This window comes from Wyeomyia smithii, chromosome 2 (genome assembly GCF_029784165.1).
Source record: "Wyeomyia smithii strain HCP4-BCI-WySm-NY-G18 chromosome 2, ASM2978416v1, whole genome shotgun sequence".
NCBI lineage: Eukaryota > Metazoa > Arthropoda > Insecta > Diptera > Culicidae > Wyeomyia > Wyeomyia smithii.
The window spans coordinates 130299704-130320395 of record NC_073695.1 but is presented as its reverse complement, the minus strand read 5'-3'; the positions used below and the strand labels follow the sequence as shown (position 1 = coordinate 130320395).

The 20692-nt window shown below is 38.5% G+C and overlaps 2 protein-coding genes across 2 annotated transcripts in view; one reads left to right on the top strand and one right to left on the bottom strand.

Annotated features, from left to right (window-relative positions):
• LOC129723908 (translation initiation factor eIF-2B subunit gamma) overlaps nt 1-20692 on the top strand; it is a 184763-nt gene that overhangs the window by 111747 nt on the left and 52324 nt on the right. The gene's annotated exons all lie outside the window — the stretch shown is intronic.
• Nucleotides 11813-13714, bottom strand: LOC129723913 (uncharacterized). The gene is made up of 3 exons (XM_055678414.1): nt 13137-13714; nt 12488-13080; nt 11813-12433 (listed from the first exon to the last, which is right to left on the bottom strand). Exons 1-2 carry the CDS (start codon nt 13614-13616, stop codon nt 12655-12657), a joined length of 906 nt encoding a protein of 301 aa, XP_055534389.1. The 5' UTR covers nt 13617-13714; the 3' UTR covers nt 11813-12433; nt 12488-12654.

Genomic DNA, 20692 nt, shown 5'->3' with positions numbered 1-20692 from the left:
GAAGAATGTTTTGAAGGGGATCTGGTATGTTGAATGTTTTAAATATCCAGTCCACAATATCAGAGAATTTTATGAACCCTGTTTCTTTTATGTCTTCTGATCGAGAAATTGGTGCACGAGGGGTTTTTGGTGCCCCAGGAAGCGGTGGGTACTCCTGGTTTGATTTGAAATTAAAACCGGGGGGTACTTGCTTCGGTTTTTCTTCACCGCTTCCTTTCTGTGTTGTCTTATTGGTCATTCCGCTAGGGGTTATCTTACGACCTTTGCGAGAAAGACTAGGAAAGTTGAGCATTCTCCTCTTGCTAGATCCCTCTGGCAAGGCATAAGAACACCCTTCAACGGGATCGTCAGATGTACCCTCATCGGTTGGCAAAAAGGAAAAGATGTTTCCTGTCGAGGGTGGCTCAGCCCTCTTAAGCATTTCTGCAAAAGAGCGCTTTGATCGTTCCTTAAGGGAACGCTTAATTTTTTCCTCGCGCTGTTTGTACGCGGGACACGCCGAAAGGTCATGCCGAATTCCCCCGCAGTAAAGACACTTTTCAGTATCCTCACTGCAAGCGGTCTCAGCATGATTGCCTCCGCACTTGCTGCAGCGTGCCTTGTTGCAGCAGTAGGTGGCTGTATGACCTAACTGTTTGCAGTTTTGGCAATGCATGACCCGCGGTACAAACAGGCGTACAGGCAGACGAACCCTGTCCAAAGAGATGTAGTTCGGCAGTGCGGATCCGGCGAATGTTACACGGAAGGAATCCGAAGGGAGGAATTTCTTCTTCCCTTCTTCGATGGATACTGAATGCAATTGCTTGACATCCAGTATCTTTACATCTTGAATCAGGGGGTTCTTGAAGCAGCCAACCCCGTGACGCAAAATGTCATCGACCGTGAGGCTTCCTTCGGTAACCACACCGTCGATCTCCACGTCCTTGGCAGGGATGTACACGCGGTACTCCCTTGTAAAAAGCTCGTAGCTAGCAATTTCGTTTGTTTGCTTCAAGCTACTTACGACAACTCGCAGTTTGTTCGGCCTCACCTTCGTAATCTCGGTTACGGCCGAAAACTGTTTTGCCAGGTCCTTGCCTATTTGTATAATGTTAAGAGGCTTCTTTATGGGCCTAAAGTAAACTACGAACGGACCTTTCGAAGCATCTGGGTAAGCTTTCACCCGTGTTGCCGGTACCCTTGGTACGGGGCTAGGTAGCGGGGAAGGTAGAGGGGAATTGATGGGGGAGATCTCAATCTCTTCCCCATTTGTTCCCACATCCAGGAATAGTTGCACCTGCATGTCGTCCATTTTGCGGGAGCGTTACGCTCTACCGCACACAAACGATAAATATTCGAATGTGGGGGGGTGGGGGGATCAAGTAGTTGATATTAAATTTTTAAAACAATTTTTCAAACTACAATGGATCAAAATTTAAAAAAAAGATAGTAATACTAATACTAATAACAATAGTAATAATAGTAATAATAATAATAATAATTATAACAATAATAATAATAATAACAATAATAATAATAATAATTATAATAATAACAATAATAATAATAATATTAATAATAATGATAAAAATTCTGAAGTGAATACTTCACCGAGTCTAAGTCACGACCTCACGGCTGATAGTTGGATTAATCGACACCTGATAGTTCGACGGCTGATAGTTGGATTAGGAGACACCGCAGAACAAACAATGACGATCCAGCTTCGTGTTGTGACACAGTGGTCGTATCTTACACTCGACCTTGTAGATGCCACTTGTAGTTGACTTCCACTCGCTCGATCGTATGATGGTCCGTGCTGCTAGCGGGGTAACAGCGGTGCGGGAGAATTATTCTTGCTGATATATCAGCTGCGTATCAGATCACTGGCGGGGTAGCCTGCCCCTACCAGTGTGCAGAAGATGTTTCTGCCGATACATTGCAGGCTATTGTTATCGCACACAAGAACTAATCGGAAAAAAAACACCCTTACAATAACTCGTGTATTGTTATTTTGCGAATCAAACGGAGATAAACAATTTGCGTCTAATCAAGACGAAAGTAAAACAACGAATGATGGATGGATATATTTATGAATACCATTCAAAATTCTTAAAAAACTTTCCAAGTCCCCCTGTTGTAAAATACAAAAAATATCATCAACATACCTCCACCAACGATCTGGTAAGCAGTCTTTTTCATTTAGTCTATTTTCCAAATGTGCAATAAAAAGCTCACATAAGAAAGGTGGAAGCGGATTCCCCATCGGTGCTTCCTTTTGTTTGTTTGTAAAATTTCCCACGAAATGAAAAATAATTGTCTTCCATGCAAAGTCGAGTTAACTTCAAGTAACTGCGTACTTTAGTTTTCCAAGGCTTGTCACATCGTTGGAAGGGAAGCCAATCATCCAAAAGATTTATAGCTTCTTTTACTGGAACACTCGGAAAAAGTGCTGTGACATCAAAAGAAACCATTATCTCGCCAAAGTTGATACCCCCCGATGATTTTAAATTTTCAACAAAATCTTCTGTGCTCTTAACAGATCGACTAGGAAATTTGTTCGGCATTGATTGAAATTCCTTGACTATCCATTCTGCCAATTTTTCTGTTGGTGCCCCCACCGCAGAAAAGATTTCTCTCATTTCCTTACCAGGTTTATGTACTTTAGGGAGACCCTTTTTTCTAGGAAGAGAAGGGTTCGAAACACGAAGATTTTTCAAAGCGTCACCAAAAGTAGGTTGGCATTCTTTGATAGTTTTTTTCAAAATTTTTCACCCTGTCGGCAAGAGGGTTGACTCTCTGTTGCCTGTATGGGCCATTATTAATTTTCTCCAACATTTGTTGATCGTAATCATTTTTGTTCAAAATAACAATTTTATTCCCCTTGTCAGCTTTTAAATAGAAGACAGGTTTATTACGCAATTCTTTGATTGTCTGTAAGTCTGTGCTATTATTTACAAGATGTGGACATTTTTTTTTTAATTATTCAAGAAGGATGTAGGCACTTTAATTTTCATATTAAAGACATAGAAAATGCTAAATATGAAAATTTCAGCGTTATTGTGCATGAAAATAATATTTTCCAACTTTTCAATCAAAATACCCCTATGTGTATTGGAATTACTTTGAGAATTATTCCATCATCTATGTTTAGCGTTAAAATCGCCGATTATAAAAAAATTTGAACGATTTCCGGTGAGTAAATCATCTTTAAAATAATTTTTGTGCTCGCGTGTGCATTAGATTGGTAAATATATTGCGGCAATAAATATAATCCCTAGTTCAGTTTGAACTCTAATTCCCAAAGTTTCAACAACTTTCGTATCAAAATGTGGAAGAACACGATGTTTGATTCGGCGATGGATTACAATAGCATCTCCACCGCCGGAACCCTGAACCCTATCATATCTATGAACCACGTAATTGGGATCATATTTTCGTTGTTTTATTAGTTAGGTTTCAAAAATGTTTCATTAATAATTTCAATGTGCACATTATTTACTGTTAAAAAATAAAAAGCTCATTCTTATTGGCTTTCAATAAGCGAGCATTCCAGTTCAAATATTTTTATTGATTTATTTACAATCATTGTTAAATTTTAAATTAGAAACAATTTTAAGTGTAAAATTTGTTCCATTTTAAATTGCTTTAAACATGGAATTTGCCTGCAACATGGCGTTCAAAAGATCGAACATTGCCTATTGCAGAAAAGAAAGTTGCCTGCCGTAATATGCTCCAGGCAGTTGACATTAAAATAGTTGGAGGGTGGTATTCAAGACACGACCGCATGACGTTGACTACCGTATTCTTATATTCCATTAAAACAAATAGTAGAGGGAATTGCAACTCCAGTATTTGTTGCAATTTTATCTAACAGTGCATTTCTGAATGCTCAGACGTTAAAACGTTATAATTAATAATATATACTAGAAGAATGGATCTCTCTTATTTAATCGCTGTCATTTCATACATATTAGAATCAAACCTTTGTTCGTAACTGCACTACCAAGACAATCATTTAATTTAGCGAATTGGGTAAGATGTTTCTAAGTTCTGTGCAAATCTATCAGAAGAAACAAGATATTGTTTGATTAAAAGTAATGCAATTGATTATTATATCAGTATGTGAATGGATTTGCTAACTCACCACAATATTACGATAAGTAGCCATATTCTTTGCCTCCAATAGCTCCATCGAGTTAAGACGGTTAACGGTGTTTGAGTTCTGTATAAATCTGCCAGAAATAACAAGATGTTAATTGGTTGCAAGTAATGCAATTGTACTTGCTAGCTTACCGGGTTCTGACGATGTGTTTTCATGTTCTTTGCCTTCAGCGGCCTAATCGGGTCATGACAGAGTTCAAAGCAAATCAGAAGAAACATGATTTTGATTGATTAATAGTAATGCAATTGATAATTATATTAATATGTAAATGTATTTACCAACTCACCACAATATTACGATATATAGCCATATTCTTTGCTTCCAATGGCTCCATCGAGTTAAGACGTTTAACGGTGTTTGAGTTCTGTATAAATATGCCAGAAGTAACAAGATGTTAAGTGGTTGCAAGTAATGCAATTGTACTTGCTAGCTTACCGGGCAATGATGATGTATTTTCATGTTATTTGTCTCCAATGGCCTAATCGGGTTGAAACGTTTGAAAATTTTTTGAAATCCTGTGTAAATAACCATTTTTAAGAGACATTGGGTAATTTATTTTATGTTTCTTTGAAAATAATTATGCTTGCCACATATTTATTCATACTGTAAGCAAAGATAGAATAGGCCTGTGGTATGAAAAATACGAGCAGTACCTCATACATTCGGAACGGAGGTTCCTTGTAAACGTCAAATCTAAACATGAGCCTCCTAATGTTGTTGCTTGAGTACGGTCAGAAACTGAAAATGAAGATACTTTTGCATGAAGTCAACAAACTCAATATTCTCCTGTTTGGAGATGTCGATATTGAAGTCCCTAGTGACAGCTATGGGCATATCTGTTCGAGAGTACACCATAAGGTTGCGTGTCAGGAAAAATTTCTTCTGTTTGGTCGTGGTATCTGCGAGTAATAAGAAAATACCTTATGAACCAATGAAAGTAAACAATTATAACTATAGCTAAGTACCTGGTGACACAGAAAAGTAATACTCTGGTGTTACTAATTGTGATCTCAGCTACACATATATCACCATAGTGGTCTGCAATCAATAGTTGCTCGTCGTGGTGTTCACTAAGTTTTTCGATGGTGTGTGCAGTAGCAGTCAACAGTTCCATGCGCTGGTAAATCGCCACGCCACCGGCTCTGACAGCAGCATGTTTGGATTGAGTAATCAAGTTGAATCCAGCAATTTCAACGAATGGGTCATCTTCAAGCCATGTTTCACTGAGAGCTAGCAAATCTGCACGGATCAGTACCTGGTCAGAGGTCACATCTAATAAGTGTGCATTGAGACTCTGCACATTAACACTCATCACTTTGCAAGCTACGTTATGAGTCTGGATCGCGTCGATAATCTCTTTCCCGATGGTACGCAACTGGTGGTTGGACAATCGTTGCAGTTCTGTTCGTAATTCCTGAGCTCTTGGTGAAGCGGTTCCTTTTTCGTGGAAGAATTTAAACATGTCTTTGGCATTGGTCAAATAAAGCCCTTCGATGGCTGTTACTCTGGACAACCCAACATACACTAGCTGCTGTTCTTGCCCCTTGTCGTATTCGTACACAATTTCCGAAAACGTGCCACCTTGAGATTTATGTACAGTAAGAGCATTTGCGCTCACCACGGGGAATTGAATTCGCTTGCATTTAATGCTGGCGCCTAACGAAATGTTTGCCGATCGCTTGCTGATTGGAGTCTAGTTAGATTGAAGTACGCCAGGCTTAGAACACACATGAGGCCTCGATTTGACTCTCAATGTCTTCCCTATAGAATCATTTTCAAATTTGATCCAAAGCTTGGTGATTGGCTGCTGAAGATCGTCTTCAGTGTGCTCCACATATTGTAGTTCACCGATAGCGCCATTTACGATACAATCCTCAACATCAACATTTACAGTGATCATGTATGGCGTTCCAACGGCAAGTCGCAATATGTATCCCGAACCCCCAGTCTCCACAACACTCATCTTATTCATTCTGGTGCGTGCGCTGGCCAACTGCGAAGCGTTCCTGTATCCAGAGTATACCTCGTCAGCCACACAGTCCACTGCATCTCGATCGCTTAGTGCTTCGGAATTGTAGCGTTCAACGTCAGCATTACGATGAAACAGGCGAATAGAACCTGTTACATTCTGCTTGCACCACTCAGCTGTTCGGAATCCTGAATCTTATCATATCTATGAACCACGTAATTGGGATCATATTTTCGTTGTTTTATTAGTTAGGTTTCAAAAATGTTTCATTAATAATTACAATGTGCACATTATTTACTGTTAAAAAATTAAAAAGCTCATTCTTATTGGCTTTCAATAAGCGAGCATTCCAGTTCAAAAATTTTTATTGATTTATTTACAATCATTGTTAAATTTTAAATTAGAAACAATTTTAAGTGTAAAATTTGTTCCATTTCAAATTGCTTTAAACATGGAATTTGCCTGCAACATGGCGTTCATAAGATCGAACATTGCCTATCGCAGAAACGAAAGTTGCCTGCCGTAATATGCTCCAGGCAGTTGACATTAAAATATTTGGAGGGTGGTATTCAAGACACGACCGCATGACGTTGACTACCGTATTCTTATATTCCATTAAAACAAATAGTAGAGGGAATTGCAACTCCAGTATTTGTTGCAATTTTATCTAACAGTGCATTTCTGAATGCTCAGACGTTAAAACGTTATAATTAAAAATATATACTAGAAGAATGGATCTCTCTTATTTAATCGCTGTCATTTCATACATATTCGAATCAAACCTTTGTTCGTAACTGCACTACCAAGACAATCATTTAATTTAGCGGATTGGGTAAAATTTTCCTATCTAAGCAAAAAGCAAACTCAACGAAACTATCTGAAATTGGAGACCAGAACGATTCAAGCAAAAAAAAATTTTCACCTAACAGTGCTTTCTTATTTGCTGACATTAGAGCGCTTTGAACAATAATTAATAAATGATATAAATGACATATATGGATGAAACCTTATTTATATTGGCATCCCCGCTTTCCAGGTATTCGAATTAGAAAAGCATTTGTTCGTAGCTTGAAATGACAAGACAAACATTAGAATTAACAAATTCGATGTATTCTTCCTTTCTCAGTAGACAGTAATTACGAACATATTTGGTATTTGAGACCAGAACGATTCAAGTGGAAATTCACAGATGGAAAATAATTTGACAGTAAACGAACTTCATGCATGATTAGCTCCGACTCAGCATATAAATTAATACATTTCCAAAACTTAAGATACTTTCAATAATTTCAACAAGAATAAATCGAGCTCATATATCCTAAGAAAATCGTTTTATCGGTCGGGCTTAAGCAGTAAGGATCTGTGGTATGTTATGAATATCGGCTCCGAGTAAATTTTCGTGATATTTAAATCTTTGTTAGACACCGATATACATTTCTGATACCGACTGATGTTTCGCTCCATTGTTAGGTTAGCAAGCTTAAAGATGTTTCTAAGTTCTGTGCAAATCTATCAGAAGAAACAAGATATTGATTGATTAAAAATAATGCAATTGATTATTATATCAGTATGTGAATGGATTTGCTAACTCACCACAATATTACGATAAGTAGCCATATTCTTTGCCTCCAATAGCTCCATCGAGTTAAGACGGTTAACGGTGTTTGAGTTCTGTATAAATCTGCCAGAAATAACAAGATGTTAATTGGTTGCAAGTAATGCAATTGTACTTGCTAGCTTACCGGGTTCTGACGATGTGTTTTCATGTTCTTTGCCTTCAGCGGCCTAATCGGGTCATGACAGAGTTCAAAGCAAATCAGAAGAAACATGATTCTGATTGATTAATAGTAATGCAATTGATAATTATATCAATATGTAAATGTATTTGCCAACTCACCACAATTTTACGATATATATCCATATTCTTTGCCTCCAATGGCTCCATCGAGTTAAGACGTTTAACGGTGTTTGAGTTCTGTATAAATCTGCCAGAAGTAACAAGATGTTAAGTGGTTGCAAGTAATGCAATTGCAAAGACTTAGCTTTGCCAGGGACTTGTGATAAGCACGAAGAGTCCCTGTAAGTGCAGGAAATTAAAACATCCGCACTGATTCTACTTTGGAAATCGAATGTTTTATTAATTACCTTCAAACTTAATTCTACCCTACCAAAAAGAGTCGGAGAGAAACAATTCTCTTGTCCGATTCTTCGTCCTGTCCTTGTTAATCCTTACACTTTTAATTAGTTAGTTATGCATTTGTATCTTCCGTCTCGCTCAATTTACTCGCAGACAGGCGTCACTTACTCAATCGAAAATCGTTCGGTATTCATTATTATTATTATTATTTTAGGGTATTTGCCATGTGGCCGTCATCGTTTCGTTCTCATCGGAAACGGAGCGTCGCATTTCGACTTCGAATGCTACAGAAAAAAAATAATAAACTATCGTTCTCTTGAAATTAGTAGAATTGCTGAGTGCTTTAGGAAGTGCTCATTAATCATACATGCGCGGCTATTATTTCAGAACCTGTCTGTGAGAACGAAATGTCGCGATGTATTCCTAATTCAAGAAACATGCATGGACAAGAATATTCCTGTCCATGGGAATGTAATGCAAGAGTTCATGAGAATCAAAAATGCTTATTAATTTCTTGGAAGGCCTGTTCACAATTGTGCTTGCTAGCTTACCGGGCAATGATGATGTATTTTCATGTTATTTGTCTCCAATGGCTTAATCGGGTTGAAACGCTTGAAAATTTTTTGAAGTCCTGTGTAAATAACCATTTTTAAGAGACAATGGATAATTTATTTTATGTTTCTTTGAAAATAATTATGCTTGCTATCTTACCACATATTTATTCATTCATTATTCTAAGAAAATCGTTTTATCGGTCGGGCTTAAGCAGTAAGGATCTGTGGTATGTTATGAATATCGGCTCCGAGTAAAATTTCGTGATATTTAAATCTTTGTTAGACACCGATATACATTTCTGATACCGACTGATGTTTCGCTCCATTGTTAGGTTAGCAAGCTTAAAGATATTTCTAAGTTCTGTGCAAATCTATCAGAAGAAACAAGATATTGATTGATTAAAAGTAATGCAATTGATTATTATATCAGTATGTGAATGTATTTGCTAACTCACCACAATATTACGATATGTAGCCATATTCTTTGCCTCCAATAGCTCCATCGGGTTAAGACGGTTAACGGTGTTTGAGTTCTGTATAAGTCTGCCAGAAGTAGCAAGATGTTAATTGGTTGCAAGTAATGCAATTGTACTTGCTAGCTTACCGGGTTCTGACGATGTGTTTTCATGTTCTTTGCCTTTGGCTTAATCGGGTTGAAACGCTTGAAAATTTTTTGAAATCCTGTGTAAATAACCATTTTTAAGAGACATTGGGTAATTTATTTTATGTTTCTTTGAAAATAATTATGCTTGCCACATATTTATTCATACTGTAAGCAAAGATAGAATAGGCCTGTGGTATGAAAAATACGAGCAGTACCTCATACATTCGGAACGGAGGTTCCTTGTAAACGTCAAATCTAAACATGAGCCTCCTAATGTTGTTGCTTGAGTACGGTCAGAAACTGAAAATGAAGATACTTCTGCATGAAGTCAACAAACTCAATATTCTCCTGTTTGGAGATGTCGATATTGAAGTCCCCAGTGACAGCTATGGGCATATCTGTTCGAGAGTACATCATAAGGTTGCGTGTCAGGAAAAATTTCTTTTGTTTGGTCGTGGTATCTGCGAGTAATAAGAAAATACCTTATGAATCAATGAAAGTAAACAATTATAACTATAGCAAAGTACCTGGTGACACAGAAAAGTAATACTCTGGTGTTACTAATTGTGATCTCAGCTACACATATATCACCATAATGGTCTGCAATCAATAGTTGCTCGTCGTGGTGTTCACTAAGTTTTTCGATGGTGTGTGCAGTAGCAGTCAACAGTTCCATGCACTGGTAAATCGCCACGCCACCGGCTCTGACAGCAGCATGTTTGGATTGAGTAATCAAGTTGAATCCAGCAATTTCAACGAATGCGTCATCTTCAAGCCATGTTTCACTGAGAGCTAGCAAATCTGCACGGATCAGTACCTGGGCAGGGGTCACATCTAATAAGTGTGCATTGAGACTCTGCACATTAACACTCATCACTTTGCAAGCTACGTTATGAGTCTGGATCGCGTCGATAATCTCTTTCCCGATGGTACGCAACTGGTGGTTGGACAATCGTTGCAGTTCTGTTCGTAATTCCTGAGCTCTTGGTGAAGCGGTTCCTTTTGCGTGGAAGAATTTAAACATGTCTTTGGCATTGGTCAAATAAAGCCCTTCGATGGCTGTTACTCTGGACAACCCAACATACACTAGCTGCTGTTCTTGCCCCTTGTCGTATTCGTACACAATTTCCGAAAACGTGCCACCTTGAGATTTATGTACAGTAAGAGCATTTGCGCTCACCACGGGGAATTGAATTCGCTTGCATTTAATGCTGGCGCCTAACGAAATGTTTGCCGATCGCTCGCTGATTGGAGTCTAGTTAGATTGAAGTACGCCAGGCTTAGAACACACATGAGGCCTCGATTTGACTCTCAATGTCTTCCCTATAGAATCATTTTCAAATTTGATCCAAAGCTTGGTGATTGGCTGCTGAAGATCGTCTTCAGTGTGCTCCACATATTGTAGTTCACCGATAGCGCCATTTACGATACCATCCTCAACATCAACATTTACAGTGATCATGTATGGCGTTCCAACGGCAAGTCGCAATATGTATCCCAAACCCCCAGTCTCCACAACACTCATCTTATTCATTTTGGTGCGTGCGCTGGCCAACTGCGAAGCGTTCCTGTATCCAGAGTATACCTCGTCAGTCACACAGTCCACTGCATCTCGATCGCTTAGTGCTTCGGAATTGTAGCGTTCAACGTCAGCATTACGATGAAACAGACGAATATCACCTGTTACATTCTGCTTGCACCACTCAGCTGTTCGGAATCTACTTTCAATTAGCTTAATCTCGTCCGAGACCAGCCGTTCCTCGTTTCCGATCTTGGTAAGGATTGTGGAGAACTGCTCATTAGTCTGGCGCATGACTCTCACCAGCGGGAAGAAGTCTAGTGACTGCCAGAGTATAGCTCCGTGCATTGAATTTGCACACGGTTTGTAAATTGCCCGCGCGTTTACTGGAGGTAGTTGCCTCAGGTCACCACAGAAGACAATCGACATTCCTCCGAACGGATCGTTATAATTCCCTGTGATTTCCTGGAGGCGGCTGTGGATGGTATTAAGCACGTCAGCACCAATCATGCTGACTTCATCTATGATGACAGCTCTTACGTTGGCAAAAGCATTGCGATATAGTTGCAAAGCTTCAAAGCTCAGCTTTGAGCTCTGCCTTCGTGACATCGTTATTCGGAACGCTGAATGCACCGTAGTTCCACCAATAGCAATAGCCACTTTACCCGTTGAGGTACATGCAACATATGCTTTGTGTTGGCTATTATGCGCCTGACTGAAGCGGTTAACGGTCTCCATCAAGATCCGAAGCGTAAACGTCTTACCGCATCCCGCCGGTCGAGTGAAAACTATCTGCAACGGTTTCTCATCCACATCGAAACTATGCAACTTATGAATTAGTTGCAGAATCAAATTCCTCTGCTCTGGATTAGTTGCACGCACCATGGTACAGTAATCCTGCTTCGACACCACATTCGTCCTCTGCTCAACGACAGCTGCCATGGGTCCGACTGGCAAATACGTGATATCGTCATCATTCGGTTCCATTATGATGGCTCGAGCATATTCATCACGTTTTCTGGTTGCGGTGTCATGTTGCTCATCATTTTCAGCATTAATTCGAAGGTACTCTTCAATGGTCCGTTCTAGGTTCAATTCAGTATCGTACTCCTTTAGCTTTTCAAGAATGGCAGCCTCGTTTTCCTCGCATAACTGAAGGAACTTGTTGCTGTCGAATATATCGCACACTTCGTTTCTGAAGGGCCAGAACAAAAGTACCATCTCTCGTTTGTATTCAGAAAGCTCCGACATATCATAGTTACGCCAGCGTAACACCCGGGGCAAGCTACGTGTTTTGTATGAATTACCAGCACCTCTTTCTTTATTGTAATAGGCTGCAAAATCGGCCAAACATATGTCGTGTAATCCTTCTCGTGCTTCATATTTTTGGACGATATTCAACTTCCAAACATCAGTAGAATCGCTTTCAATACCATCCTCGTCCATTTGCTTGTTACACTTTCTTGATTTTATCCGCTCATGGGGCCACATCGTTGGTATAAATTCGACCTGTAAGAATGTGTTTAGTAACGTTATGAATGAAAGACAACAATTGAGTTATACCTGGCGACTACTTTCCGACATCGGTTGTCGGAGCAAATACCAAGCAGCTTCTTGTGCGCACAGCTCCACCGAATTTAGCATTTTGATGCTCACCTTCTTCAAAAGTCCTGTATAATCTTCATCCGGATATTTAGACTGAAGCTTTATGAGGTCTCGATGTAAACTGTTTATGCCTCTATTCGATTTATAACATATTCAACGACATAAGCCGCACACGAGAACTCCTCTAGAATGAATTGAATATCCATATTCGAACTCAGTGTTTTAGCAATCCAAGAGTTAAATGGATTTGTCCATGATTGAGTCATGGATCGCTTGAGCATGACGGTAGGTCGGTTTAGCGAAGAGCGAATCACATCGAGATAATACTCGTACGTGCAGTTGTTGTCAGCAAGAAACTCTGCGAATGTGTCGAAAACTTTGGTTTCCAACGCTTCACGTAGCTTTGTACAATGTCGTTTCAGTTGATCACGGCGAGTATCATCGGACGAGATTGGGATCAACACACGTGTTTGATCCATTGGCCAAAAAGGTATATTAAACCGGCATTGCTTCTCATTGCGTTTAAAACATGTGAACGTATGTTTATGAACCTATAAGACATTCAAATTATTTTTACTGGTAATTATTCTGAAAATATCAAACTTACCTGATTGCCATATGAGTCTGGCAGATCTTCAACGCTTGTGGAACTAAGTCGATCGATCAAACGAATGGTCAACGGCATTCCCTCGGAAATGCTTTCACGAGGGTCGTTTCTTAGCCAAAGCAAAATATGGGCGTGAGGGCTACCACGATGTTGAAATTCGATCCTTTTGAAATAGTCTATAACATTGTATTCTCCAAAAGGACTGTATTTGGATGACGACAGCAGTTGCATGATTACATTGACCATCTTATTGAAGTAGATACAACATGTTACGGGGTCTTCATTCACTAGTGTTGCTCGTTGTAGTGCCGATAACTGTTGCATTACGTCGTGTAAATCTGTGCCACTGTATCTACTGGATAGCTTGTACAAAATTTTCAATAGATGTGGCCAGCGAGTTTCATTTGCACTCAGTGTTAAAAACATTGTTGGTTTACCGAGCTGTCGAATCATTGCAAACACGTCCCGTTTCCTCTTCATCCAATATTGGATTGAATTCGGAATGCTTTGAAGAAACGACAGACTCCGCTCGATACAAGTTTCCAGGAACCGCTTATCGCCGAGCTGTGCGCGTGTGATACTTGACGTTCCCATACACTTAAAAGTGTTTCGCAACCCTTCCGAAACACGCAAGCGCATAATTTTCATGCCTACATATAAAACGTGTTCGGGTTTCGCACCACGTCGATCACGACGGCGTATCTCGCTGGTAGCCATCATAAAGGCTGTCACGTGGATTTCCGGATTAAATGTACGCGGATGGCCCAGATAAATATCCGGAAAAGACAATGCTTCAGCATGTTCATCGTGAATAATAGACAGCGGCGTCCGATTTTGTGCTGGAGCGATTTCCAAACATTTATCTTCATCCCATAGTAATGTATGTTGTTGGCCAATGAGCAATTCTGTCTCGTTTGAATCATCTACGACCTCTGTATCAACCATGGTATCCATCCTCCGGGATGGTCCAGGTTGCTGCTGTGCTGATCCGATAGCCGTCAGATTTTTCTCATCCTGTACAATACCATACTGCCGGTAGAGCGAAGTAGGCAGGAGGTATTTCAGCCAAGCTTTCACAGCTGCCTTTTTCACGTATCCACTCAGATAGTTCGATTTGTGAATCATGTGCTTCTTTAGATTCACATTGAAGGCGCAATCATCATCTAGTTGCCGTGGGAGCTTGCTCACCATCTGTGCAACATCGACTGGCACATTAATAACCTGCCCAATTATCGTCAGGCTACCTGACATGTGAAAAAGAGTAACTTTGACACACTACACTGAAAAAAATGCACATTTCATTGTGAAGTGGACTCGGCCGATTATTTTATAATAATAAAGCTCGCCTATGTATGAGGCTATCCATGGGTGGTGTTCCACGGTTTGTACGTTTGTCGACCTCCGACAACATTTTGAGTTGTAAAATGGCGACTTCCGGTGACTGGAAAACTGCCGAAAATGACCAAATAGCACCTAATATGGGTGTTTTTTAACCAGAATGACGCTAAGAGGCCAGAAGTTGTCTCCGAATGCTATATTGAAATCCAAGATGGCGACTTCCGGTTTCTGAAAAACAGCGGCAAATGACCAAATATGGGTATTTCCGCGATTGTTATGATGCACTGAAGCCACAAATCGACCTCAGACAACATTTTGAATTGTAAGATGGCGACTTCCAATGACTGGAAAAGAGACGAAAATGACCAAATACCACCTAATATGGATGTTTCTTTAACCAGAATGACGCTCAGAGGCCAGAAATTGTCTCTGAATACCATTTTGAAATCCAGGATGGCGACTCCGGTGTCTGAAAAACAGCGAGATATGACCAAATACCACCCAATGTGGGCATTTCTGAAACCGTGATGATGCATTGAAACCACAAATCGACCTCAGACAACATTTTGAGTTGTAAAATGGCGACTTTTGGTGACTGAAAAACTGCCGAAAATGACCCAAAAACAACCAAATATGAGTGTTTCTTTAACCAGAATGATGCTCAGAGGCCAGAAATTGTCTCCAAATGCCATTTTGAAATCCAATATGGCGACTTACGGTTCCTAAACAACAGTGGCAAAAGACCAAATAACACTCATCATGGGTATTTCCAGGATTGTTATGATGCACTGAAGCTACAAATCGACTTCAGACAACATTATGAATTGTAAAATGACGACTTCCGGTGAATGGGAAACTGCCGAAAATGACCAAATACCACCCAATATGGGTGTTTCTCCAACCGGCCGATTTCCATCCAATATGAGATGCTTCGATACCAGAATGATACACAGGAGCTAGAATCGACCACAGACACCATTTTGAATTCTAAGATGGTGACTTCCGGTTTCTGGAAAACAGCCGAAAATGACTAAATAACACCTATTATGGGTGTTTCTTCAACCAGAATGACGCTCAGGGGCCAGAAATTGTCTCCAAATGCCATTTTAAAATCCAGGGTGGTGACTTTCGGTTTCTGGAAAATAGCCTAAAGTGACCAAATACCACCCAATATGAGTGTTTCTTTAACCAGAATGATGCATGGAGCTAAAAATTGACCTCGGACACCATTTTGAATTGTGAGATGACAACTTCTGGGAACAGCCGAATACTACTGCATATGAATATTTCTGTAATCGAAATAATGTATAGAAGCCAAGCATTGACCCTGGACACCATCTTGAATTCGAAGATAACCACTTTCAGTTTCTGGAAACCAACGAAAATAACTGAATACTACCCAATATAAGTGTTTCCGATAGAACCAATAATTTCAAACGATATAAACAAATCGCAAGAAATCAATGAATTTGGAATGTTGAAAATTATTAAATTAAACACAAAAATAGGTGGGACGAAGTTTGCCAGGTCAGCTGGTAAATGCATAAATATGCTGGTTAAAGCAAAGCTGCAAGTGATGAATACGAAGATTAGAACTCGAGAGCGAAAAATTCGGAGGCATAAAAAAAACAAAAAAATACTTTCAAAACGAAGAAAACTAAACATTAAATAATAGTTTTTGCATAACAGTTGTTATCACTAATTATGTTTGTTTTGTTGAATATCTTTTATATATAATATAATAAAGCTTTAAACCAATTACAACAATTTATGTATCGAAACTTAAATTGCTAAATTGATAGAACATTCAAGTGTTATCTAAGCTAAAAGTTGCACAACAACCATATACGACTATTGACAACCATTGTGCGGTTTTTCCTTTTATCTTTTCCACGAGATATTGAAACATTCATTTATTTGTACACTTCGTGACCTGATTATTGAGCTTGAGGTTGACGGCCGCACATTTCGTAGTTGCTTTCCGTGATGGATCTGAGCTAGTGAAGTTACACAGGGAACCACGTATATGGCAACTTGGGATTAGTTCACCATTTACACGTCGTGACCTGATTATTTGAATATTTCTTCTTCGTGCCTCGATAAGCTACATCTATTATATTATCAGTATTTAACTCCCGGAATGGCGTTAGTTTTACACTGGGAGGGAGAAACGAATACTACACTCAAAACAGAGAACACGCACATGCGTCGTTTTCTGATAGCGTGTAACTATCTTCTTGCTGTAACGCATGCATGACTCAAACGAAGGAATACTGAATGTGCAAATATTACAGACTAATTTTTAGAGTCTGTGTTTCCTTCAATTGTATAAAATTGTATCAAAGTTAAAGTTAAAAGCCATTGTATAAAAGTTTTTTCAAAGTTTTTTCAAAGTTTCGAGTTTGACCGTGATGAAGTGTGTTCGAAATTGTAACCAAAGCCTTAAATCATGAAAAGCGCAAGTTTGATAATCGAAGTACGCTAGCATGATTATCACTTAAAGCTTATGAAATTTATTATTTTACGTAAAAACAAACCAATTTTTTTTGTAAAACGACAATGAATACAAAAACTATTTGCGATGAATATTTTTTCGAGCAACGCGATACCTTTCAGTTATAACAATACTCATCGCAAAAAAATGCTTATTTTTCCTTGGTTCAAATTGACAGTCAATGACAGCTCATTCTGGTTCATTTTGACACTCACACAGCTTCGTATCCGTTTCTCCCTCCCAGGTTTTACATACAAACAATATACGCACGAAAACTGCGACATATTTTTTTCTGTGAAAGTATGAAATTGAGTCAACTAAATCTAAAATTGAGTAAATTCAGTTTCGTGTGTGAGAATGTCGGTCAAACGCTCACAGAAATTCAACAACAATGCACAGTGGTACAGTAAGGCAATGTAGGCGGACATGAGTTTTTAGATGCGATTATGTGGTTTTAGAGTAAAATTTTTTTCTAAGAATTTGTTTCTTATATTTAGTCTATTTTTTAAGTGCAAATGAAAATAAGGGTGGTCCTGAAATCGACTAAATAAAAAAACTAATTTTTTTATTTGCAGAAATAAATGTTTACATTCATCGGCACAGTTGTAGATCAACTAATTTTAAGCAACTTTCGGTATTTCTTCACAATATTTACACAATATTTGTTCTTTCAAATGATACCAAAAAATATTATTTATGTTTGCCCTAAACGGAGACTCAATATATCAAAAGGGCCTCATAGAAATAGTGAAAACTCTTCATCTGTACAATATATCGACAATGTGTTTTCGTCAAAATTGGCGTATTTTTGATTAAAGTTACCGAAGAAAACTTTGTTTTGAAATTTGAATTGAAAAAATAGAGCGACAAGACTGTTTTTGGAAACCAAATTTAATGTCTACAAAAAAGTTTTTTTACAAAGTTACTTAGAATTAGTTTGTCTACAAGTTTGTCTGGTCCATGACGTTTGTTGATCCATGATGTTTGTAACTATGAACAATTATGGGGGAAAAAATAACTACACAACACATTCATTAAAAATTTATTAACTTCTGATCGAGCGTCTTGATAGAATATTTACACTACAAATTACACTTCTTATCCACTTTCACTATTTAATTCTATCACTTTTCACTTATCACTTGCATATACGTATTTCAACGCTTACTTACCGCCTTCGTCAGTGCTTATTTGTACTGTGGAGAAAATAGCCAAGAGAAATGATTACCCTGATCACTGTTAACGAGGGTAGCTGGGTTTTGTTTGAAAATTTCTGAACTTTCTGCGACATCTAATTTCCAAGGGGATGTTACTGATCGAACTAGCCTAATATTGTCATAGCGTGATCTTCATGAAAAATATGTTCGGCTATTTTGGATCTGAAATGGTGAGTTATTCCTTTTTCTGAGTCTTTTTTAGCCTTTATAAGTTCTGAAGGGGCCGTTCCTAAACCACGTGATCATAAAGAGGGGGACGGAGGGGTTTGTTAAAAAACCACGAAAGACCACGCACGGGGGTGGGGGTGCTTACGAAATGACCACGTGGTCTTTTTTCCTGACTTATAATTTATGGTTGCCACCAAGTCAAGAATGAAGCTTTTGCATTTTAGAAATATAGAATGTACTGAAAGTTTAATAATAAAAATGTAAAAATTAAAGCGAATTTTTGGCACTTGACAAATGAAAAGACCACGTGGTTAAAGTCGCGAGGAGGGGGGGGGGGTTGCCAAAAGACCACGGGAGGGTACGGGGGGTATAAAAAGTGACCAAAATATGACCACGTGGTTTAGGAAAGGCCCCTGAAGTATGTTCCCTAAACCGGATGTCTGAATTTCTTTTAGTTTGACCAATGTACACCTTATCACAATGTGGACATGCAACTTTATAAACACCCGCCCTATGCAATTTGTCAATACAGCTATACCTCGATTATACCCACCCTCGATTATACGCACCCTCGATTTTACGCACATTTTACCTCGATTTTATGCACACTTTTTTCAAACACATTTTTAAGTCAAATGTTTTTTTTATTTTAATTGCACACATTGCAGGTAATATATACATTAGACATCGTTCCAGCATAGGGGGTTATCCATATACCACGTTTTAGCTTAAATTGGAGGTGGAAGGTAGGAAAGTGATCACGGTTCGTATAATTTTTCGGGATTTTCTTTTATCGTTTTACCACGGAGAGAGAGAGAGTCTGAATTTAGCCAAAATATGTCCACGTGGGATATGGATAGCACCAGGGTGGCCACTCAATATCAATTTTCGATTTCCCGGTATTTTCGATGATATTTTATAAAATTTCCCGGTGTTTCATTTTTAAAACATATGAGAAAAAAATCAATTTTCACATGCTTATTTATGCCTTGCAAAAATATTGTTACAAAACTATGAAAAACATTTTTCATTCATCTTTTTTAGCTGATCATCGACGTAAGCAAGTACCTTCATAGTGATCTGCTGCATAATTTTCACCCTCTTTATCTCCAAATCGTTGACAATCGCCTTTTCGCACTTTCTTGCTTTCTTCTGCTTCTTTCTCTGTCAAGCTACTCTCGAGCTTGCAGTGCTTCTGTATCAGGATACCAATAAACTGCATGGGATGAATTTAAGAGTTAGGGTATTGAGGTTTTGTCTTTTCGAAAAATGTCCTCAGGTAAATTTTCAAGCGGACTTCGGGAAGAAGAGCCTCAGAGTGACCAATGAAAAAATGCACATAACACTGTCAAGATGCATCTTGCAAAATGCATGAAACGTTGAGATCTGTTCTTTCAAAACAATTTTTTTTTCGAAAAACTTCGATCCTGGGACTTACAAAATTTTCGAGCTGGGGCCAATGGAATGTATAAGAAGACATTCTGAATAAACAATTTGAAAAAAATATTATTAGCTACTGTTTTTTTTTGATATAGAAAAAATTTTTAACAAATAGCTCCTCAAGGTGACGTTTTCCCCAACAAAGTCCAGTAGTCAAAAGGTCGAACACAGAATAAAAAAACTATTTGTTTTTGCGAAACACTCAATGTGGAGAATGTTGAAAATAACAGTCTTGATTGTTTATATTATTAACGAACTTTCAGCAGATATTGACCTAGTTTCCGCAACATAAGAGACGAACACAGTTTGTTAAAAATATTCATATACATTCTCTTTAAAGTATGTAACTTGCAAATGCAATTAAAATGATCCGCAATATAAATGTGCTGCTTGTGATTAAAATCATATCAAACATCGAGAAGTACAAACCGGGTAGATCCGTTCCGGTCCGGTTCGTAATAAAATCGAGAATCGAATTTTCCGGTCCTATCTGACTTTTAACCGGATTCTACCCGAGGCGATGTCGAACACTATTCACAAGAAGTTTCAATACGCCTCCCACGACGCTGCACATAAGACGGTCCCTATATAAAAGAGTGGCCAAAATTACCAAAATGCGAATTTCATGTTCAGGATGTTTTGAGCACATGATTTTGTAGTATTTTATCTATATTTTCATAATTTTTGAATGAAATCTTGATAGAAAAAACGGTTCATGTTGAAAAATCCCTTCAAAGTTACCTATTTCAGAAACGGAGAAAAATAGTTTTTCTGAATATTTTGGAATACCGTCATCCGGGGTGAGGTTGTGCCAAAAAATGATGCTTTTTTGTTCTCAAGCTTGTAACGCACATATTTAAGCAAAGAATTCGATCCAAAATACACCAATGCATTCTAGA

Coding starts and splice junctions, on each gene's coding strand:
- LOC129723913 (XM_055678414.1), bottom strand. CDS start 13,616: ATGAAGAGGAAACGGGACGTGTTTGCAATGATTCGACAGCTCGGTAAA. Junction 13,081..13,136: donor CAGACTCATATGGCAATCAG/GTAAGTTTGATA, acceptor AATGTCTTATAG/GTTCATAAACATACGTTCAC.